We start from the raw sequence: 24,778 nt of genomic DNA, 5'->3' as shown, positions 1-24,778 counted from the left end.
GATTGTTTTTTCAACATCCAGCCCAGAAGCAGAGGTAGAGTTGGGACAAGGCAGTTCTGCAAACTGTAGGTCACATTATAGTTCTCATGCAAGTCCCTGTAAACACTAAAAATGTCATTTTAATCCTGCCAGTAATGAGGGGTGAAACAAGGTTGTACCTACGTGTACAGTCTATAAACCTGGTATGTTTGAGATGGTGAAGATGCTGTCTATGACTCTAAAGTAGCACAGAAGGGTGGGAAGGAAAAGATGACAAATTCATTGAGACTGGCGGTGACAAATGTTTGTAACGTGCCACATGAAACGTGCTTGCCTGCTGCCCTGCAAGCAGTGAGGATCACCTGAGTTCTTTATAGATGTTTGCTATCATGCAGAGAGAAAAGAAATTGTTATTTGATAAGAAAAAATAATTCAAGGGGATGGGTAAGAAAATAAAATTCTTCCAATTTCAAAACATATCCAGGGGTTCACAACCTTCCACTGAAAATCCACATCCCTGTCGAAGAGGATGGTCACTAGCAAAAGTACAGAGGTGGGACAGACTCCTCTCCCTGGGCACAGCTGCTGTGGAGGGAGGGACCTGCAGGGAGGGGGTGTCCCCAGTGTCCCCGCAGAGCCCCCGGTGCCCTCGCGGGCAGGGCCGTGGGGGGCAGACAGGATCTCCCCGCAGAGGGGTCGCCTTGGCCTGTGCTTAGCGCTCCTGCACTGCCCACACATCTGCTCCTCCCCCAGTGCTCTCCTCACCTCCACAGAGTGAAAACGTACACAGCGATCTTGTGGAGAAAACTGCTGCCTCAAGAAACCTGCAACACGCTTGGTCCACATTTCCATGCTGGGGGGGAATGTGGTTTTACTTCTTCCCTTGGCCCTATCCCTGGATCCTTGCCATCCACTCCTCCAGGTCACAGGACAGACCTTTCTCAGTCAGCAAAGGGGGCAGCTGCCCACAGGGCTCCCCAGCAGGAGCCCTCCCTCTGCTAAGGTGTCCCAGGGGATGCTGAGGCTGTGGGGACCCCATTCCAGCCTCCCCCCACAACAGGAGCCCCCGGAGTCCCAGGCTCCTGAAGAAGGTGCCGAGTCCCATGAAGACTCTGTAGCACTGGCCTGAAACCAGTCCTCAGTCTGGAAGAGTTGGATTAACAAATGCTTTGGACTTGTTTTCAGCTATTATGGTCAATATATTAAAGGTATTTATTTAAGAAAGTGCCTATCCTGCCAATCTTTCCCCACGAGCTCTATTTTGAACACACCCTATAATTATTGATATTACTCTGGCAAATTTTCCCCATGAATTTTTCTCCACTAAGAGCCATGACCATACTTGTCTGCCTCTCCACATTATAATTATCACCAGGCAATATTTATAACTATACTACTATTATTTCTGATATTTTATGCCCTACATAAACCTATACAACATATGCTCAAACTTCAGCAATCTGAGGCATTCAGGCTTCAGCTGGGACATTCCGGCTTCAGCTGGGACATTCCCTTCAATTTGTGTACTTGTTCTCCTTACATTTGCACTAATAGGTTAGTTGGAGCATTTACTCTAAACGCAGGCATCCCATCAGTGTGAAACTTGCAGGACTTGGGTTAGACTTCAGCTCAAGATACCTAAACTTCCCATTGTGATCTCTTTCATACCTTTTTTTTTCCAGTTGGTGCACATTTCAGGACTTCTGATGGTTCAGGCTATAACTGTATATCATAGCTTCTTGCTGAGGCGAGATAATGAACTAAAGGAGTTCTTAATTATTTCAGATGGACAATGGAGCATAGCACATTTATGCCTCATGCAAAACATAAATAAACAGAACAGAATGAACAACACATTTGCCAATCATGGTCTAGACTTGAAATCTGGCACTGCAATACTTACAAACAAATGTAAATGTTTTAATCTCACACTTAAAAAAAATAAAATTAAATAAAACTCTGCCTTGTAAGCACCTTTAGTTTTAACTAAAGATCAATACTAACCTAAATGCCTCTGTCCCTAACATGCATCTCCTCTCCAGGGTCATAGACCTTTCTTATTAAGAAATCACTGGCTTTCTCCACAAATATTACTGTAACCAGTTTCCTCAGTATCTTATGCATAAGGGCTATAAACTAATGAGCAGATCTAGGTTATGCAGAAGAAGTGTAGAAAGGAAACAAATGTTGAACGTCACATTTACATTAACTTCTCACAGTTCAAATGGCAATTTATCCACAACATAGTATGAATCATGCAGTAAGAAAAGGGAGGAATCTCCAGTTTCTTTGATTTATTTGTCATATGGTTGACTGATGTCAGTATCAGTGGCTTTAAAAAAAAAAGTTTAAACATCCAAAAGAAAGGAAGAGAGGAAGCAGGAAAAGGTCTAGCTTTCCGCAAAAATCCATTTCCTTTACGATGAGCTCAAACCAAACCAAACCAAACCAAAGGCTGCTGAAGAGCAGGGTCTTCTGTTCCTTCCGTGCTTGTCTCGTGGTCTGGTGCAAACTGGGAATCAAGGGTATGGGACTGGTGGGTGCGATTTGTTAGACAATATATATGTATGTATGTAGGTATTAATATATATACACATACATACACATATAATGCACACAGATCAGTCTTCCTAAAAATGCTCTTTGCAGTCCAGAGGCAGCGGGAGTCACTGTGAAGGAAGAGCTGGGCAACATATGGCTGTAGAGTCTGCACTGGAAAAAGTCACTGGCTAAATACATGCCGGCTGTTTGTTTTCTTTTATTTTCATGAGGCGAAATAGGAGCTCTGCATAGAGTACAGCCTGTCAATGGGGTTTCCTACTCTAGCCTGCATGGAGTTAACTTCAGAAGAGGCAAGAAAACAGTCGCTCAAGCTAGTTAAAGAGGTATCACTGTCGATATCATGAAAAATGGAGTCGTTTCCTGCAAATGAAACGTATATGTTAAGCTGGATTCTGGTCAGCCAGAGGACACAGTACACACTGGTGCTTGTATGCACACCCTGCAGCAAAGGGAACACTCCTGCTCTCGTTTTCACACAAAAGAGTCATCCTGCTCTAAGGGTCTTACCTACAAAGAGGAAGACTAGCAACCAGCTCACAGCAGTGCCACACAAATCTGCCAGGATTTAATTTATACTTCAGTCCACAGCACAAGAGTCTTGGCTGACAACGTGAGCACGGTGGCGGGTGCTCCTGGGCAGCAGAAACAAGTCTGATGTAACAGGCCCTTGTGGGCCACAGCAAGGCCAATAATCACAGTCTGAGAAATCCTCTTACATTTTATTTAACTGCCACAGCGCAATTGTCTAGAATCAACTACTAGGCATTTAATGCTGCGATGCATTTGGTGTAGCTATTCACTTGATGTGTGTGGTCAAGAAATTGTGAAAGCAAACCATCTTGATTTTGGGCAGAGAATAAAATTACACAGGAGAAATGTCCTGTGGTGACATATCTGGTAGCAGCTCAAGAACTGTCCTTGAACAGATCCACGCATCCCATCTGATGGGATCTTAGACAGGTGCTTATCCATTTTGCAATGAATAGAGTGCTTCTCTTTATTAGACCACTCTTCAAGGCACTTTTTCCCCAAATCTTCTAAGAAAAAGTAAAAACTTATGAGGGAGCTAGCATTTGGTACTGTTTATTTTTAAATGTCTTGGACAATGGTTTAAAAAAGTGGAGCTGGAGAGGTGATGCAGCTTAGCTTATAATTTATCAGAATTATACTGTGAAATAGTTATGAAGGATGTTCAGAGCCTGGGATGAACTCCCTTCTAACACATTATGTGTACATGAAAATAAACACACAAGACTGACTGGTACAAATTTCCTGGAAAAGAATCCCCAAAAAATTATAAAAGCAAGTAACTTTACTGACCCTGCGGTGAGTGACTGAGCATAGAACCCTGCTATTCCTGCTGCGGCAGAAGGATGCATGCCTTACCATAGGGGTTCATGTGGTCGCCTGGCATTTGTGGAGGGGTAAGACCCTGCTGAAATGGGTCTGTGCCATAACTGCTCTGATCCATTGCTACAATCTGCTGCTGTGGTGGTGCGAGTGGTGTGTAAGATGTCATCATCCCTTCCATCCGGTTGGACATCACTTCTGCAAAGCAAACAGGAGAACATGGTCACTGCTGGGAACAGCACCAGAAGCAACACTGGACCTGAGCGCAGAGGAACACAGCTACGTGTGTCCTGCCATTCACAGGAGCCTTCCAAACTTTGGCTGGGATACAGCCCTGAGCAGTAAGTTGAAAGATTTGTTATTTCTGACTAGACCATTTCTGGAGCTCCTGGGTGCTGCACTGGATCTTACCAAAGTTTGTCCTGTGACTAACATGGCCCTTGTGGTCACATACTTCTGTTGGTACCAGTTGTTCTGGCTCTATGGAAAGAGGAGGATTTGAGCCTGCAAGGCCTGGGAAGTTGGGGAACCTCCAGAGCATCCATGGAGAAGCAGGGCAAGCCCTGCTGCAGCTCCTGCCCAGGAGGGGTCCCTGTGCCTGAGCTGCAGCACGGATGCAGATGCTCCTGCAGGCAACCTGCAGGTGCCCAGCTGAGTCTGGCCCCGTTCTTCAGGGGAAAACAAACTGGAAGATCTACCTTTCCAGGAGTGAGCCTCTTGGAAAGCACCTCTGTACTGCACATTTCTTCTAGAAAAGGAATAACAGCTCCTGTGTAAGCACCTCCAGGTCTGGCCACGTGGAACTCTGGGATAACCTGGGGTGGGCTCTCGGACACAGCACCTCTGTGTGCTTTCCTGGTCGATGGCACACAATACCTACAGACCTGTGCACACCTGTTTGGCTGTACTGACACTGTGTGGGAATGGCACTTCAAGAAATCACACAGATTTCTCTTCCTTTTCTCTGCCTTCATCACAAATGCCCTACCTTGCCCCAGTCGCTGCGAGTTCTGCTGCTCCTGCTGCTGCTGATGCCTTCGTGCTAGTTTTTTCATCTGAATAAAACAGGAAAAACAGAACAATCTCATGGCTCTGCATGCAACAACTTTGTTTCCTTACAAAACTCTGCAAACATTGAACCAATTAATGCAGAACATTTATATTCATGCACACATCACTGTGGATTCAGCTTCATTTCTAATTTAAACATTTCAGTTTCCAATTCATATTTGCATGCAAAATTTTTACTTGCAACTTCATATTGCTCTGAGCACATGAACTTAGTGTCTGTGTTGGAAAGTTGCATTTCTTGTGTGGATGCAGACAGCAGTGCGTGCGAAATATAAACAGTTCAGTCACTGGGATCTCTGGTATGTCCTACATCTATGAGGAGGGGAAAATCTATCTAGGTTGGACAACAATTTGTGTATTACTTTTGAGAAACTGACAAACAACCTACCTTTGCTCTTTGGTTTTGAAACCAGACCTGGACAACCCGCACACTGAGTCCTGTTTCAGCTGCTAGTGTTTCTCTGACCTACAGAAAAAAACACTTAATGATGCCATTCAATTTTTTTTTTAAAAAAAAAAAAACCTCATCAGTCATGTTAGGAGGAATATGTCTGTACTTAAAACAAAAACTGAAGTTACAGAATTTATTTTAAAAATTCCCCATATTTTTGCATAGTTTGTTCCAAGTTCTGTCCTTCATGTTGCTACAAGTTTTGTAAGAACTGAACAAATAGTCTGAGCTGTGCAAAATGACACTAAGTCATTTAATTATTTTTATTTTACCCATAAAACAGTTCTATGCAAAGCAGATAACAAATTTGGCTAGGAACAATTTTCGTAGCATTGAGATACAATTTCATACTTAAAAATGTGAAGAAGGCACATTGCACTGTTCCAAAAGACACCTTTTGTATGCTAGCAGGAGATCATAGCTTTTTGCAAAACCAACAGCTTTCAGGATGCAACTTGGCTTTTTCTTCCCCCCCCATTCCACTTAGGGTAAGCAGTTACCTGGGCTGCCTTCCACAAAGACTGAGCAGCTTTGTCAGTGCAGCAATATGCTGTACTTTTCCCTGGCTGCTCCACGCAAGTTAACAGCAGGGTTCAGTTTCATAAAAAAGCCAGACTGAAGGAAACACAGTGGGACCAAAGCCAAGCACCCACCTCCCTGTACAGTGACTCCCTCTGGGGTGGGATGGAGAAGGGCAAAAGCCACTTGTTTACCTGGGCTCTGATAGTCTAAGACTACTTCATGGTTTAGAACCACCAAATATTGCTGTTCAGCAGGAATCAGACAGGGAGCTGCTCTACACACTGGAAGGAGCACCCAGAAAGAGCAGTGAGCTGGTCCTCAGCTGAGATGGCACTGGGGTGAGCGTGGCCACACGCTGGCCTGGTTCCTGCACTCACCCCAGAGCACCTGCTGCCCTATCACCCATGACCTGCTGTCAGAGCTGACTTCAGGTTCCTGATTAAGCACCTACCTTCCTACAGGGCTTGGAAGACACTTCAAAGGATGCTTTGAATGCTCGTCTCTGCTGTGTGGTAAGTATTGTCCTTGGCCGTTTGGGTCTTCTTGGGTCCTTCCCATCATCACTTCCTTTTCCTTGGGTAACTTGGCCTTTGGTGGGCTTAACATCTCCATCTTCATCATCGCTTTTAACTGGTGTAGGAAAAAACAGACAAAACAGGATATAAAATTGTCCTTGTTCCACCAAAGTAACAGGGTGTTTAAGAACTGCTCTTCAGCTGCCAAACTGGTCAACAGGTTCAACTATTATCCCACGCTTACCTGAATAGCAACTGGAGGCAGGAAGAGACTTAGATTTCTCTGCACTGCCTAAATCAACTGCTCCAAGAGCGTAAGAATGTGTTTAATTTTTATTGAGGGCATGGGACTGATCAGGGGCTGGAAAATCAGAATATGCTTCAGTACTTCCAGGAATTGGGCACAGAGAGACTTCCTCACACCACTTGGTTCCCTGAGCTCACCTGCTGCCACTGCCCCAACCGACACACATCCCCTCCCAGAGCACAGATGTGGCAGCAGCACAGTGTAAATGCAAATATCACAACAATATCCAAGTCTGTTTAGCTAAGTATAGTGCAGATTCCAGATAATGTTCTCAATATTTTGAAGCTCTAGAAACAATCTTAAATACAATCTTTGCCATCTCATTTCTGCATCCCACAGAAAACATCAGCTCTCTTTCTCTGTGTATTTCAATGTGTCTGTATGTGCACACACAGATTTCTCTTTCTTGGTAAACATAGAAAAATATACATGTGCTTGTGTAAACCAAATATTTTCAATAGTTAAATTCTAAACATTTGTAAAGTCTGGTGATGCTACGTGTGTTAGTATATTGTACTTGGAAATCTTAATCTCAGTGGCAAAGGTTGAAGAGTAAGTACAATTTTTTTTTTGTGAAAAACACCTTTTCAATTCAGCATATTTTACCAGATTACTTATTTCTCTTCCAGAAAACATTAATACACTTTTATAGGGACTTCAGCATAAAGAAACACATTACAATTTTTATAAACTCAAAGATGATGTTTGGGGAATTAACAAATTAGGCTTTAATTCATTTTAGGGTCTGATTATTACATACCTAGCAATCTAATCACCTTTTACTTTAATAAGCATCTTTTGCCTAATGATTAAAGAGAAGTTCAGTCATTTTAATAACCATGACATTAACTTTCCAGTATGCCATTTCTAAGGAAAGGTTTGTGAGGATTAATATTGCTCATTGGAGAGTTACTTTTGTGTCCAGTGGATAAATATTTGATTGGAGAATTACACATTCTCAGCCGGGGCTATATGAAATCATTTGCTCTCCGACAGGCATCTGGGAGAGCTGTGTTTTCAGTTTTGTTTCAGTGGGAGACAAAACATCCCATTTAATTTGTCAACTTGTTTTTCAGGTTTGGGTTTGGCTAACACAGACTAATGAGGAAAAAAAGCATCTCCAGGAGTAAGAAACTACCCCTTGTGTCAAGGGGAAATAAAATTGGAAGCCAGATTGTTTTGTGCAGCTGTGGCAGCTTTCTGCTGATCACAACACAGCAACTCTGGTCCTGAAGAGCCCACCCGTGCCCAGGGCAGCTCTCACAGGCTGGCAAACAGCAGTGCCTGCGAGGAGGAGAGGAGGAGGAGAGGAAAAGGAGGAAAGGAAGATCCCTGTGCCCATCGCTGTGGCGAGGGATGGCCCCGACGGAGCTTGTCTGAGTGGGTTTGTCTGGAGACAGGTGGGTGGCCACCAGGATACTGAACCTGGCCATGAGAATGACATGCTGAAGGGCAAGTAGGAAATGCCTTGGGCAAATTCACAAGGAGCCCAAACCCTGTGATGTGAGGTTTACAGAGCAGAGCACTCAAGGTCCTGCAGGTACAGCATGGCAATAAATAACACTTGGCTGCTCCAGGAAAGGCCCCGGTCCCACATGTCCTGCTGAGTCAGCAGGGACCTTTGTCTTGCAGCATTCCTGACACAAAAACATAAATTTCAGCAATGTGGAGAACATGACTCTCAGATTAGAGATTAAGGATAATTACTGCTCCTAGCTAAATTGGAATAATGCATTTTCCCATAAACCAGAGGCAAACATTCATGTCATTTGTACGCTTAATGGAATGGTAATTGTTGATTTTCTTAGACATTTTCTTGGGAAACAAGCATGCAATTATGATGGCTAGCAGCAGTCTGGTACAGTCTACAGTCCTGGGATCAGCCAGGGCACACTGGCAGCAGAAGGGTTCCAGTCTCCTTGGGTGCATACAGCACAAGAAGGAAGCATCCTATCTGTCCTAGAACTGCTGGGGAGCCAGTGCTCAATGTAACCACCCCTAGATCGCCTGGATTTGGGCTGGACAACCCCACTCCAGTGTGGGAACTATTTTTCCTGGGCAGTACTGTGTTCCCAGCCCTGGACGAACAGTAAGCAGGTTTTTGCTCACTCTCTTTTAGAACCTCCCCTAGGAGATGGGTGGAGGAAAGAAAGTATCTGTCTCTCCATCACACTCTGGGAAGACACCCATCAGCTGCCCTGTCTTCACTTGTCTTCAGGAGAAGGCAGCTCTGGTCACAGTATGGTGTCCCTCTGCCTTAACTCCTAGGCCAAGTGGTGCAGAGACTTGCAATCATACTGTTCATACCCCTTCAGGTCCCCCTGAAGAGAGAGGTCACACTGCAGACTAGAAGTAGTGCATTATCCAGCCTGTCTTTCCTTGATCCTAAGCCATTTGCATTCATCAGGAACAGCACAGGACCTCAAGGACATGCCTGGAGGCCTGTAAGAGGCAAACTTTGCATGCCTAACTTCTCACCATACATAACACACACACCCCCGTGCAGCTATCCTTGGGTTAAAACATAGATTGGTTCCTGGGCTGACACCAGGACAAGGCTCAGACTAAAAACAGCAAGTAACAACAGAGATGACCAGAAACTAGAGCCTCAGTAGCACAGAAGAGACATACTGCCAGAACTCAGAATGGTGGTCAGCAGAGCCAACCATTGTACCTGGATTGAAAACATGCAGAAACAGACCCTCCTAAACTCCTCAACTGAGTTACTGCTTTGTATTTTTATTTCTGTGAGCCCCCTTGCCTGCACTGCCAGAGGAGAGAGTCTGCCTTCCCAGCCAGCACAGGCTATTGCTAGAGCACAAACCTATTCCTTGGTTTCTTTCAGATTCCCCTCAGTACTTCTGTGTTGTAGTTTTTCTTAAACTTACCATTTGTGATTAACTCTTCAAAATCTTATTGCTACTTAGCCCATTTTCCTAGCTCAGTGCTGAAAGCGTATGTGCAGTAGACTCCCTGGAAAACAGGTTAAATGGATGGAAGATGCCTATGGAAAGCAGCACACTTCAAATGGGGCCTGAGGTGACTGAAGCCAGCTGGAATCACATTTTGTGATCTTACAGAAAAAGTATTAAAACAAAGTTTTTGTCCTGCACTAAGCAGCAAGTTAAGTCAAGTTAGGGAGAACAGTCTGCAACTAGGGATTTTTTTTTTTAGCTGTGCCTGCTAATTTGCATGGGTGGCATCTGCACATGGATCAAGTGGATGTGCAAATGGATACGCTTTTCTATAAGAAAGCTGTACAAACCTTGCGGCTTTTCCAGTCGGAGCAGTTGTGGGGAAAGCTCACCTGAGTCTGAGTCGTCTGGGCTGACAGAGCTCAACAAGTCTTTCTCTTTTTCATAGTCACTTTTGCAGAGCAATTGCCCTTCCTTGAGAACAAATTCATCCCCTTTCCTCAGCTGTCGCTCACACACGCAGCAGCAGAAGCAGCTCAAGTGGTAAACACACTCCAGGGCTCTCATCACGAATTCTGTCGGGGCAATCTTCTCCATGCAGCCACTGCACTTTGCAGCAAACAGCCTGTCAGAGAGAGGCAGTACAGTCAAAGGGAACATCAGATCATACATTGCATGGATTTAAATACAGCAATTTATTTAATTTAACTACAGATCAGCTTGGCTGATGCTTTCACACACTGGGAGACTTGCATCCCTAGTCTTGGAAACATCACAGGCATGCAATTTATTCAAATCTCAATCCCTTTGGTCTAGAGATTCCCAAATCACCTTTGCTGGATAAAAACCACTAAGATTTATCCTTATCTCTCTGTTTTGTTCCTGTTCAAAAGAGAAACAAAAAGGATCTCTCAGAGTTTGGATGACTCGTTCAAAACCTAATTTATTTTAATTCACTTTTCAGAGGCAGGGCCAGTTCACACTCTGTATGATACAGGCTCTCTAGTTCCAACTCTTAAACCATATTCTGAATAGATTGCATGACTTTCCATTTTTGGCATTGTCTGTCTGAGGAGGCTGATAAATGGACACAGAAACAAGCATGAAAACTTAGTGCTATTGCTGAGAAGACAACATACACACATGCAGTCGCACACATGCCATTGATAAAGAGAGGAGTGAAATAAAATGGCTTTTCTTTGGATGTTGAGTTATTCCAGAACAACCTGTCTCTGAAGGGAGTACTGTGCATTTTAAATTGTGTGAAACGTCCTTTGGCAGATATAGGCAGTGATACAATCTGCTAAATTACCACTATATAATCACAGGTTCTAGAATATACACCATATTCCAGACTAGTTCTTATTAAGCCTTTATAAACCCCCTCTTTCATCCATCATTAATTTTCTAAGATAAAGTGAGAATTATTTAGATTAATTTTATTTTGCTTTTCTAATAGCAACTGGGAATCTCCCTAAGTGAGCTTTTAGAAAGAGGGCTGCTTCAAATAAAGATGAATAGCTGAGTTACATCCCTGTATGACACAGTGGGCTTGGTGATTTGAAATTCAGTGTCTTTATGGCAATATATCAAAGTGCAAGGTGCATTGATATTTACATTTCAGCAACGAAACAAACAAAACTGCACCCAAGTGCCCACCAGAAAAAAAGGAGATTCCGCCTTTTAGGATAAGGTATGCTGATTCATTTTTTCAGCCTCAAAATTATCCCCTTTTTTATAAAGGCTGATAATCTTTGGTTCTAGAAGGCAGAGGCTGCGGTAGTTACCGATTCCTCCAAAGCCTCCATTTTGTATGAGCTGAGAAGCACAGCAAAATGGCAGTTACTGGCTCCTCAGCAAAGGATGGTGCCACAGAATGGGCAGGAGGGAAAAAAAATATAAATACATTTGCTTACAGCATCCAAAGAAAGGCTGAGTGCCCAAGAACTTGAGGCTTCTCCCCATCTCTTTTGATCCAATAAAAGATCTGCACTGTGAACCTTACTGGCTCGGGGCACCTTTGCACAACCACAGCCACAAGGGCACAGCCATGCAAGGTGGACTGGGTGGCTCTTTTTTGGGTACACAATTAATTAAATCTATTAAGGGGAAACTGACACCATGCAGAAACCATAGCCCCTGCAGGCTAATGGGTTTGTCTGCAAGGATTTTCTTCTGTTAGATGCAAACTTTAACAGAAAACAATTATTTTATGTTCTGACTAGTAAACATCACAAAAATATGACAACGTTTTAGCTAGCGAATTCATAAGCAGAAAATATTTCTATCTATAAACAATAACATATTTGAAAAGATTAAAACACAAATGGAAAAAAAGATAAAACTGATTTTAAGCACTTATAAAGTTGTTTCTGTTTAACTGCTTAAACCTATTTGACTCAGTTCAATGAAGCTTGCATCGTTTGTCTGTGAACTGTTACTATGATGGAGCACACCTGAAGGCTCCCAAGCTTAGCAAATTTAGCGTGAAGGCATCTCCTGCAGCTTCAGTCAGATGCAGCCAGCGGGTACCAGGAGGGATGGGACGGACCCCACGGGCGGCACCAGCCCCGAGGCTGCAGATGTTGCCGCCAGACCAAGAAACGTGGACACTGACACCGCTTCTGCAGTTTCTCCTGCCTTCGCTTGTGTTTCACCTCAGTGCTGCTGGGCTGAGAAACACTAAAAACGAATCTCCAGGAAGCGCCCGCGATGCGGCCGCTGCGGGCACCGCGCCCTGCCCGCACCAACGCCGAGAAACCCGCACCGCGGTCACGCCGCCCGTCAAACCCCGGCGGGGCTCCTCGGGGAGCCGGCCCCGACAGCCCCCCCGGACACCCCGGCCCCCACAGACCCCGAGCGCGGGGTCGTGGCGCTGGAGAAGGGGCCGCTGCGGCGGGACCTGCCCCGCGGAACCTGCGCGCGGGCAGCGCGGGCAGCCCCGGCGCGGAGCGGTAGGAGAGCACAGAGCCCCGGGCCCTGCGAACCGGACAAAAAACAAGCACCTTGCTCCGGAGCCTCGTCCCGTGCAGTATCTACCGAGCAGCACCTTCGCTCTCGGGCGGCTTTACTCGAGCGTTTGCGTTTTGGTTTGGTTTTGTGTTTTTTCTTTCTTCAAAATAAAAAAGCTCTAACACATACATAGAAAATATTTTGTTATTCATTGGCAATTGACTATTTCCAGACAGATGGTGCTTTCACAGCCGTGTTTCCAAAGGCAGTTACAGTGAATTACAGTGTCATCAATGTGGTATTAACTTATTCAAATTAATATTAAATTGGTCTGGCAATAGCACACGGGCTTCGTATCCTTAATCTCTCCATTGTCAACATAAGAAAATCCCACACTCGAGTGCTCCCTGCATTGTAACACACACTTACACAAACACACACACGCTGCACTGTGCAGGATTTAATTCTGAGATTATAAAATCTTCACTAAATCAATCTTAAAGTGTTTATAGGTATTTTTTCAGCTTCCAGAGAGTAACCCAAGGTTATGCACTTTTTTTTTTTGCACACAGCAATCTCACAACAGGAAACTAATCTTGACAAATGACCAGACTTTGATATCTGTGATCTAAACCACTGCTCATTAGACTGTTCATTTTATTAAATGAATGGTAATAAACCTGTTGAGAAGTGTAGGATAGCAGGAATACTTTACAGATCACCCCTTTACAGGTTTCCATCAGAGTCATAAATTTGAAGGGGAGCATGCAGATACTCTGTGCCAAGACAAAGACTGTCCCACACCAGTCACATTTAAAGAAATACCTCTTTTGTTTTCTATACATTTTACAAATAATTTGCATAACTCTAACTTTTTACCCCCATGGCTGATTATATCCAGCTCTCTTAAGTCAAACCTCAAAATCCTTGGACTTGTTAAAGTATGCAGAGAGTGGAAATCAAATGCCTTTATTAGAAGCCCCAGGAAATCTCGGACTCCTAAGCACAACGAAAACATTCCAAAGAAAATTGTTCAAAGAGGACAAAGGAGAAAAGCAGAACAAGAAAACCTTGTTTTGAATCAACGATTGCAAGAGTTTTATAAATAAATTCTGTTGCCTGGACAATTCTGAAAGACAACTCAATAGGTTTAGGAGTTTTAAGTGTGTTTGCCTCTATGCCCAAAACACTTGGGGGATTCAGCTGAGCTCAAGCTTGGAACAATGGCCTGTCTGTCCATCTGAGTATTTTAATAATCACTGTGAAGCAACTTTACAGTACTAGATAGTAAAAAAACTTCACCAGCCTAAACTGGGTGAACTTACCAAATTAATTTTGCATATATATTAGGGGCAATGAAAAAGCTAAGACATGCGCTCCTGTCTTTAAACAGTAGATGAAAATGTTCACCAGCGGAAGAGGCCATAAAGATTTTATTTGTTAGGATATCCCTGTGAAGTCAGGCTGAATCAGTAACCCTTAGAAACAACCACAGTTACATGATCTCTTGTGCCTTCCTGCATGGGCACAACCATCTGGTGTTTAATACGTACTACTGATTTATTAGCTCTTGCACAGTTACCTTGCAGTAAGTTTGACCCTGCTATGCTCCTGAGAATCACGGGTCTGCTGTTTACTCTTCTGATGTCCTGACAACCCACCCCTTTTACCTTTCTGTTGCTCACACAGGTCCTTCATTTCCTCCTGTCTGTGGGCAAACAGATTTTAATTGCTTTATTATAACTAATTTAATCTGTGCTGAGAGATCTCCATGTGTAGTGCAAAATTTGCTGTTCATACTAAGTGTGGTTCAAGAGGTTTGTTACACAGGACAGAGGTATAAAAATAGACTAATTCAGTCAGGTTGTTTATTTACTGGGCCTCTGTCGTGAAGCTGTAAATAGGAAGTTATTAAGCTGTGCTTGATATATGCAAGAAGGCAGATGCTGCTGTCTACCTATCGGAGACATTAAATCATTTTCCTTTTTGTTACTCTGACATTATGTGTTCCATGAAACCACAGCAGATAGCTGGTTCTTCTTTATTTAATAAATATACAAAGATGGTGGTCACAAGCTTTTGTAAATGTTGTAGTTAGTCTCTAGCTCTGGCACTTTCCTTGCTGATTACAGCCTGTATGTGACATCCCTGCTGTGCCTATGTAGCCAGCTGGGAGTTTGCTTGGTACTCACATATTACCAAATATGTTAGAGCTGAAGTAAAATATATAATGCTTTTCAAACAACTGAGTTTTAGTAAGAAAAGAAATCAAATTATTAATTAATGACATCTGCTACTTGTTCTTTGGGAGAAATTTTGACACTTCCATCTTCCTTAGATGACAGAGTGGGGAACACACTCTGCATAGGGTTTTTTTCCAGCATAGGACTTAAACATTTTTGTAGCATCTTACAGCTCATGGGTGCTTATAAAAAAGAAAAACTGTTGCTTGGTTACACTGAATTCTGAACATTCAAAACATCTCAAATGCACTAAAGCAAAACAGAAATATTATAATTTTATTATTTGAAAAAAAGAAACCCTAAAAAAAGAAACAATCCATCTTAAATACTTTCCCTGCAGAAAAAATAATTCCATAGTTTATTAAAGCCAATTTCATAGCTGAAACTTCAGTAAAAGAAAGCTAGTTCCCTTTCACTGAGTAGTAATAAAACATGTGCAAAAATTAAAAGTTTCTAGAAAAAAAATACAATATTTAGAGAGAAACTGAAACAAAGAAACCTTTTTCTTCTTTAGGGAGAACTGAAAAAAATATTTATTAACCCTCTCTCCACTGATTCTGCAGTAAGAACATTAACTACTGGTGAAAGCTTGTCATTAGAACCAAGCTTCAGTGCGTGTTTGGATTCACAGACGGAAACATGGCACATCTCAGGACAGAGCTACTTTTCCTTCCCATGAACATTTTACCTGTATTGTCACCAGAAGTGCTGTACTGCCACACAAAGGCCACCTAACATAAAATAGAGACCGTATGTTCACCCTAAGTGAAATCTTGCTCTGAAGCTGGTGGGAGTTTGACCATGGACACCGTCAGAGCCAGAACTTCATGTCACTGCTCTGCCCACCAAAGTCAGACCCCCAAACCAACCTCATGTAACCACTCTGCCCACCAAAGATGGGCTCCAGGCCCATCACAGGATGGCCATACAGAGATGATAAGTTGTGTCACAAATCCATATCCACAAAAATATTACCATTTATTTCCTTCCCACTAGAATAAAAAGTCCCATTTATCCCAACTGGAGCAGGATTTGATTAATTTTTAGACTCTACTTCCCATCAGTGGCAGGGATGGTGGGGCTGTGTGTGCCTCTGCCATGCGGTGTTCCTGGCCGGACCACCACTGCTGGCCTCTACTGCAACAGAAATGAGAACTGCCAAAAAGTCTCCTGCCCCACATTCATTTTCTCTCTTTACATATTTTCATCAAAGTAAAAAAAAAGCCATCTGGGGACAGCAAGCTGACATGCCCTCCTGAGCAGAGCTCAGGACCCTGCCTGTCACCTTCTCAAGGGGTCCTCAGACCACCTGGCACAGGACTCCGCAGCCACCCAGTCCCCAACCCGCAGACCCAGTGTTCACTGGCCACCCCAAAGCTCCATGCAGTGGTGGCTCCAGGGTCAGAACCACAATGCTGAGACAAACAGAAAAGACCCAGCGAATGAATTCCCTGACATGCATAAAGACAGAGCTCAAAGCTGTCATCCTGATGTAACCTGCTCAAGTGGGGCCAGAATGGCCAAAAAGTTACATCTTCCTTAACTATAAAACAAAACATAAAACGTAGTTTCTTGCTTCAAGCAGAATGTAACAGAATGGATTCTTCTCTTTGCTTAATTTTCATTTCCTAATTGACCACTTTGTTCAACAGTCTTCCATCACTGCCATGTAGTTCTATTTTATAGCATTTTTTTCCTTACAACACTTTGATGGAAAAATTTATGAAGAATCGAATTATTGCTGTTAGAAGGGAATTAAAACAATTTTTCATTTACAAAGTCACTGATATTGCTCTACTGTGCTCCACCTTTGGGAATCCAATTGCTCTTCTCAGCTACTCCCATTCCTCTTTATAGCACGGCAATTGCACTGTACAGATTATGGCTGCAATTTTCTCCTAATCTGTTCTGTAGAATAGAAACTGTTATAAAAGTTAAGGGCGCCAATTGAATTGATAAAGCCAGGGCTGCAATTACGAAGCCTAATGGATTAACAAAAGATGATGATTTTGTTAGAATGGTATTTTTAGGCAGTGCAAACATTTGGGAAATAATGTTATTTTTGTCTACAAGTTTAAAACAGGGTAAATAGGCTTTTGCTGTTGTGCTTTTTGTATTGCTCCAAACTACACCCAAGTGCTGTAAAAGCTCAGTATGTGCTGGGGAGTTTGTGCTTCTGCTGCGACTCTGCTGAGCAAGGGCAGGACTGAAAACCAACTTTTTTTCCTTTTTCGTTCTTTGGATTTTTATTCAGGTATATTAAACTAAATCCACCTCTATTTCCTACCTGTTAACCTCATCCCTGCCTGGAGAGGGGACCTCATTGCACAGCCCCAGCCCGGCTCCGGGCCAGGGCCACTCATCTCCAGTGTGCTGAATATTCACTATTCTGATAAGATGTCTTATCCTTCTTGTTCACTAAGTGGCATACTGAATTTACAGTTGCCTTTGAATTTACATCGCCAACAACACAGGGAAATTCTTCTAATATAATTTTTATATGAAAATTCACCCTAAAGGCCCTATGAGCCGGGAAATTGTGCTGGTGGTGATTCACTGCCCCAGCCTTCACTTTTACAGAAAAAAATAATCATGTGTCAAAGCAATTCGAATGTAATTTCTAAGTTATTTCTAGGCTGGCAAGAATGACTTAAGGAAAGAATTTACACAGGGCCTTTCCTCTCAACTAAGACCATTAAGAGGAAGAAATGTTATTTGCCAGTATAAAACAAAATAACTTCCTGTGCCTGCTGCACTGATGCTGTACAAGAGCTTGTGCCCAAACCCATCAGCACAGCCAATTTAGCAACTGATTTGCAAGGGAAAGATACCTTAGTCCTGTGGTGTTAATGTCTTTACAGTGGGGGGTCTATTGCCAGCTTCTCCAAACTCATCAACACAATCTATTATTAATACCCGGAAAGGCTTTATAGTATCTTTATAGCACAAGGCAATGAAAGCTCTGTGGTGTAATCTGTTATCTATATTGCAAAAACGTGTGAAATAAAACAAAACATAGACACTTCATAAACAAAATGTTTCATCTGCTACATCTCTCTGTATCTCCTATATATAAAGCAGTAGGGTGCAGGAAAAGCATTCAGAGAGATTTGCTGTTAGATATGGGTGGGACTGGCTTCTTTTTAAATTGTATTTGTAACGTGACAAACTTGAAACTGAATTAAAATTTCCACTTCTTTCACTGAGATGAAATGTTTGGATCATTGCAAAATTAGGCTGCATTTGATTTGCAGACCAAGCCATTTTAGGAGCAAAATTCAGCAGCTAAAAATCCTCAGGGTAAGCTCTTTCTGATCTAGTGATGAGCTGACTGAGGTGAGCAGGCAGGCATGCCCCGCTCTGGCAGGGGCAGAACCAGGTACTTGTGTCGGGGCATTGCCATGGTAAGACCTCAAGAATCTCTCTCCAGTAAGCAGCAGCAAAAGCAAGTGCCCACTGGCATTTTCTGGGAGGCAGTTACTTCTTTGAAAAACATTCAAGAACAGAATTTGAACAGAGTTAAATCTTTTCTTCTGTTATTGATCTGCATGTCAATATTTTATATGAAAAGCCCCAAATTACCATGCATTTAGTCCCTAGGAAGAGACACAATGAGAAATATCATTTACCAACAAATAAGTAAACACACGGTTTAAAACCCAAGAATAAACAGATTGCAGCAGAGGTGGAACTGAGAAGAGGGTCTGGAGAAAGTTTTGTGTACTTGCTGCATATATGTTTGCAATACAGTAAGAACCAAAAAAGCCCTCAACACAGGCCTGTCTTTTATTTCCCAGATGCCTTTTTATTTTCTTAGCCTGTTGAAAATAAATTGTTCTTTTGTAGTGTTTCTCTTTTCAGCCAGATTGTCAGCTATTATTTTTCTATTTCCTCTTTTTGTCACTTTGCATTATTTTTTGTGCTGTAATTCCCATTTGTTCCCACTCCTATCTTCCTGTCTCCCATTGTTCCATTTTTTAATCCCCAGTTTTACTCTTCTTCGGCTCTTTTTTGGCCCATTCTTAGTGGGGTTTGAGAGAATACCCAGGCGTGACTCCCTGCTATAGCAACCACACCTCCCCAGGAAAGCCACAACAATCTCTTCGGGAGGAGGAAAGTCTTTCACAAGCTGGCAGCAAAAGTAAATCCTTCTTCAAGGAACAAGAAGGATTAGCAGAGAGCAGTGGGCTGCAGATTTAACCCTACCCCTCATTTCTTTAGAGCACCAGTCACTCAGAACCCTGCTGTGATGTACAATTAAACAGAACCCAAAAAAATCCTGAATGACACAAGAGCTGGATTGTGTAAAGGTTTAATTCCACTTTAATACCTTTCCAAGTTCAGAACTCAAAGATAGCAATTTAACCCAAGAATCACCATACAAGCATGGAAAGTTGCTGTTTCTCTCACAAAAGTCCCTGCTATATTCTGCTCTAAATCATGCTCTATTACCCTCACCTTTTAACAGGTGACATTTTTTTCCCCCTCAATCATCTCGTGTAGTTTCTCTTTACCCTCCTACTTTCACAAACTTTATCCTTCTGGTAAGACAGAGGCACAGAGTCTTGGGGAGAAACTCTGTACAAAGGACCACTGAAAATGAACACTAAAAATAATCCAAACCAAAACCCAAAAACTCATGCAACTGAAGGTGTGTCCTGCAACATCTATGAATGGTAATTTATTCTTGTAATGTGGAGTCACTCTTATTAACATAATGTCAATTATTTATTAATATTACAATGGAAAATAAATAGCTCTCTTAATACAGGCTTTTTTGTAGACTCCAAACATCTGATTCATTATTTTTTTATGTTAATAAACAGACCAGCCTAGTTATTCTAGTATGGTCAGTTTCTGTAGTTGCTCTATAAACTGAATTTTTAGATGAACATAGAACTACCCAAATCTAGCTCCTATAAGGCCAAATATGGTGACAGAGTCCTAAAGACTTAGCTATCAGCATCTGTGTTTGCGCTCAGGCTTTGGTAAACTAGGCTCTCTAAACCCAAAGTTTTATCAATAAGCAAGGCCCTAAAGCATGGCCAGATCCTTCTTCTGCCTGGAACACTCGCACAGGTTTTAAGTTATCCCAGCAGTTAAACACGTATCACACAAGACACTTCCACATGTGTGAAAATGAAATCCCATTAGACACCAACAACATTATTAGGCATGCAAAGAGGATTATTTCCTTAAGCTCACAAGACTGAAAGGTTTGTCTAAACATTTTATTAACTTTTTCAGATTCTTTTTTTAATTAAATGAAAACTTGTAAGTAGGTCAAAGCTGGAAAATACTACTTAAGTTTTGGTTATGTATATATATTATACACACAGAAAAAAATAGAATGGCTGACAAAGTGCACAAAATCCCCACCATATCAGTACAGCATTCCTTACTTTTGGTGAGAAAAAGTGTATGGCTTTGAATTGTTCTATAAAAGCACAGAGATATCCCATGGTATTCCTGAGGGTACCGTGCTTTGAAAAATTAGGAGCTCTGTGGAGTATGTCTGGAAAAAAAGAAATCCTGCTCTCACTGTACAGAGCTACAAAGCTGACAAAGAACTTTTTTTTTTTTTTTTTCCCCCCAAAAAAATGCTGAAATAGAATGTTTGCTCAACAGTAATTCTGAGGTTCTTAAGAACATCTGCTAAAGATAAACAAAGGAGGAGAAGTGGTGTTAGATTTTGCTTCAGGTAAGTGAAATGAACTCTGACACACCAGGGCCAGGATGGAGTCCTCCTTCCCAGGTGAGAAAATTCTAAAACCTCTTCAGTCCACTGAGAGTTCAGCCCTAAATCTTTTTCTACTACTCCCTCAAAGACTCCCCAGCATCAACATTAAAGCATCATTAGCAGTGTCTCAATTTGCTGTTGGAAGGAAAACTATTCCTTTTTTGGATCCCACCTCAATACGTGTCACAATCCAGCTGGCAGTGGCCACGCTGTGACCAGCTGAGGTGACACCACGGCACGGGACCCATGGTTGGTATGGACACAGCTCATCTGTGCATTTCTCTTGTTCTCATTTCACTGACAATAGGCATTAAAATACTAAAGATTTCCTTCTAGCGCTGCACCAATCAGGCAGGAAATGTAGAAGCTTGGGTGTACAAGTTAATGAAATATGGTTGGGTGAACATAAGCTCTTCATTTAGACAGTAACAGTTACTGCTGCAGTTCCTTCGTACACATGTTATGAAAGTCATAAACTCTCCAAAGAAAAGCATGAGCTGTTAAAAGTATGAGCTGTTTTACCCTGATGGTCTTTGACTCTCTCTCACTACCTGCTGGCGCAGTTAGGAAGTATGAACTGCCTTTGAACAGATTAGGACCAAGTTAAAGTGTGACAACATCTTAAGCTCTCTCCACATGTTGCCAATGATTTCCAACTAAAGATGTTACCCTCATCACTTCTGCCACAATGATAAGAATCTATAGCCCACTCACTTGAGGAGATAAAAGCGGTTTAGCTGGAAGTATAAAGTACTCTGACTTGCTGAGTGACTGGCTGTCCCAACCTAGCTGAATTTTTCGTCTACAAAGCACAAAATCCTTATCATTAGGGACTTAAGCTGCTTTTTATTTTGAGACAAAAAGAATACTGTTTATTGGCATCCAACTCAAACCAGCTGTAAACAGATGCTTTGATGAAGAAGCAGCTACAACCTCAGTATGCCCCAAGGCACATACCCACTGAGTGTCAATCATTAAAGGAAGAATGTAAGGTGTATACAGGGTCAAAAGAAGGCCAAGGGACATTTAAGACCTCGGGGATCCTGGATAGCCCGGTTTGTCTTTAGAACCAAAAGAGGATTTTAAGCTATTCTACTGCATGACTTATTTCAAGAGGCAGCTCTGTGCCCTGGGTTTACCCAGAGAAACAGCAGACTTGCAGCATTAGGATTTTCTCCCCAATGTGACTGTGAGAATAGCACGGTGAGCTTTAGTTTGACACAGTCTAGATGGCTCCAGGGTCCACACAGAAGACACTGACAGCAGAAGTCCTGCTGTTTCTTTGGATATTAGTTCTCAGGCAAATAAATACACAAATGGTGTGGGTTTCTTACATATCCCTGCTTGTTCACATCACACTTTAATGTCTTCTTTTATGGGAGCAAAGATACTCTGGAAAGCCTGTTCAACCTCACAGCTTCATGCTGCAGCCAGAGATGGACCCTTACAGAGGCTAAACAGCAGCAGCTCTAAGCAGCCCATGAGGGTGGCTGGTGGTGGTGGCTGGTGGCAGCTGCTGGCTTTCCAGCCACTTCTCCTCCTCATCAGAGCCTCTGCCTGGCAGACACCAACATCTGGCCATTGGTCCAGGCTTCCTCCCACTCACCATCCCAAAACAAGCCGTGGTAGGAAGGGTTTCAGCACGCAGCAGCAGCACTGGACACAGGGTCACGGAGCCTGTGCTGCTTTACAAGACCAGAGCAACTGTCTCAGGGTGAATCCAAACACTAAATTAACAGAGCTACTGGGTGGGCCAGGCTAACCAGACCTCATTCATGCCACACAAACTGGAACAGCTATATATTTTATAGGGAAGTTTCATTTCTGTAGAAGGCCCTGGTGCCACCAGAGACGTGGCTCCTCCAGACACAAGCTCAGCACCTCCTTGTCCTCCCTTGGCTCAAAGATAGACACCAGTTCTACCAGTTTCTCTGGCAGATACAGGGCACATCTCCCCACTCACATCCTCACAGATATCACAGTTACCCTTGTTTTGGGGATTCAGTTCAAAATTGTTGCCCAGGCTTGGAACCCTATCCTGGACTCTTGCCAGCCTCTCCCTGTCCCGTGCCATATCTGGACCCACAGCTCCATCCTCCCACTGCCCAGACCAGAAGCCAGGCTGTCCTGCCCTCACAAAGACCACGAACACAAACATCTCCAGCCCTTGCTGCACCAGCCCCTGCCTGGTGTTCAGCTTCTGAACATCCATCAGGGCAGCCACTCCTCCCAGGTATACCTCACACTGCTGGAACTGCACGTGTTCCTTTGGCCTTGTATAAGAGTAGAAAGTTTGTGGCATTGCTAGATTGTACGTTACATTCATAGGACAAAAAAATGAGTATTCGCTATTTATTCTGTTAAGAAATTTTCCTACATAAAACCTCATAAAATCTTTTTTAAAAGAGACAGTAGTTCATCTTTATTGTCACACTGATATCTTTATAAAACTTACTCTAGTGATCTACAGGAAAAGCAAACCAGACAGCTCTGTATTTATGGGCATATTTTAAAAGCCTCTTATATTTAACAACTGCATTTAGCTGTGTTAACTGCAAGCTGCAGTAATAAAGGCTCTGCACACTTCGATGCTAAATTAAAAAAAGTTCTGCTGTTCAATAATACATAGATGCTGTTTTTTTTCATTACTCTTTAATATCATTTCCATTTAGTTTATAAATAATTGTAGCTAGCTAATGAAACGAAATAAAACCTGCCTCCAACCCATTCCCTAGAGCAAACTAAACTCCTCTTTTTAAAGCTTCTTAATCACCGCCCAGTTCTTACAAAATTAGCATAGTAATGGGCTTTAAATTGAGCCTCTTTGTTTTTTAATTAAGCTCCCAGCAGGTAAAAATAAAACAGATTATTGAAGAATATGCCAACACTAATAGCCTGAAACTCTTCTGACAATTAAAAAGATCCCATGTTAACTCTTTTGAGGGATCCTGCATGCTAATTAGTCACTCCGAGGCCCAAATCTATCAATATTCCATCTAGACACCTTGTGAAGTGGAGATGGTGAAGCTGATCTCTGTCAATACCCGCTCCCATTTCCAACAGAAGGGCACAAAACCTGTGTGGCAACAGGACCGTGTGAGAGGGCAAGTCTGGACCAGGAGCCATTCCCTGCAGGCACCCACCCCGCGCTGGTGCCAGACCCGCCTGGGCCGTGTCCCGCGGCTGCGGTGCCACCGCCGGTGCGCGGGGCCGCGCGGGCCGAGCAGGGCGGGCGGCACCGGCACCGCTGGTCGCTGCTCCTGCCGCGGCGCTCAGACAAAGAGCCCCCTTTTCACTGCTTCAACCCCCACGCTCACTGTTTGGCCGTGCCTCCTTGGAGCCTCTGCTGCATTTTGTACAAAAAAAATTAACTGGATGCCAGAGGTAGCCCTGGTCGGCACCGCAGCCCCCGAGGCTTGTTTGAAGTGTCTGCCTAGCAGCGCCAGTGCCCGCAGCGTGCCGGAGCCAGCGCTGCTCCGCTTTGCTTAGCAACATCCCGCTGCCCCAGAGGCAAAGGTAAATCTTCAGCAGAAGGGGGTTAAGAAAGAGCAATGCCGAAGCCACGGCGTGGACAGCCGTGATTCTCTGGGAAAATTTACTAGATATTGCTGGCAGCCTAGAAATAGGAATAGCACCGAGTTTCACTGGTAGTTCTCTGACAAATATTTGGAAAGCTCTTTCCAGGTCCCACGCTTTATTTTCAGTGTCTGATTCAAGCGTCAGCGTGCGAAGTGCTGGCTGCACTCCACTCACATCCAGCCAGGACTATTAATCCCTGGGTTTCGGGAGCGCTGTGGCCATCCCCAGAAATGAAATCAGCAACATGAAAAGACCATTCATTTCCAGGAACGCTGATCACTCTGCATCCTTCAGAGACTCACAATAAATGGAACCGAATGCTCCTGTGTACGCAGTAAAACCCTGTCAGGTCCCGGGCAGCTGCAGTAACCACTGTCAGTTGCTGCTTTATATTACACCTGATAGCACCAGGGTCACAGTGATGGAATTAGGGGCCGACAGAGAATGTGATCAGATTTAAGGGCAGACTCCAGCCATGAATATATGCTTCCTTCTTTCACTGAAGCATTTGGGAGTCGTCTGTGATGCATCCTAATGTTTCTTTTTCACAAATAAATCACATTTATTGTGTCTTCTAACCAACACCAGATAA

General features: G+C 43.1%; 1 protein-coding gene across 1 annotated transcript in view; it reads right to left on the bottom strand.

Moving 5' to 3' along the window:
* Positions 1–1,771: 1,771 nt before the first annotated feature.
* The window catches only part of LMX1B (LIM homeobox transcription factor 1 beta), an 88,419-nt gene continuing 65,412 nt past the window's right edge, over positions 1,772–24,778 (bottom strand). The window contains exons 3-8 of the mRNA XM_051636901.1: positions 10,065–10,297; positions 6,387–6,565; positions 5,351–5,428; positions 4,880–4,946; positions 3,928–4,089; positions 1,772–2,901 (exon numbers count right to left, since the gene is read on the bottom strand). Coding sequence (XP_051492861.1) covers positions 2,744–2,901; positions 3,928–4,089; positions 4,880–4,946; positions 5,351–5,428; positions 6,387–6,565; positions 10,065–10,297 — 877 coding nt within the window. The 3' untranslated portion in view covers positions 1,772–2,743. The remainder of the gene's footprint in view (positions 2,902–3,927; positions 4,090–4,879; positions 4,947–5,350; positions 5,429–6,386; positions 6,566–10,064; positions 10,298–24,778) is intronic.

This window comes from Apus apus, chromosome 19 (genome assembly GCF_020740795.1).
Source record: "Apus apus isolate bApuApu2 chromosome 19, bApuApu2.pri.cur, whole genome shotgun sequence".
Classification (NCBI taxonomy): domain Eukaryota; kingdom Metazoa; phylum Chordata; class Aves; order Apodiformes; family Apodidae; genus Apus; species Apus apus.
The sequence above is the reverse complement of the archived record's forward strand: the minus strand, read 5'-3'. Positions and strand labels throughout refer to the sequence as shown.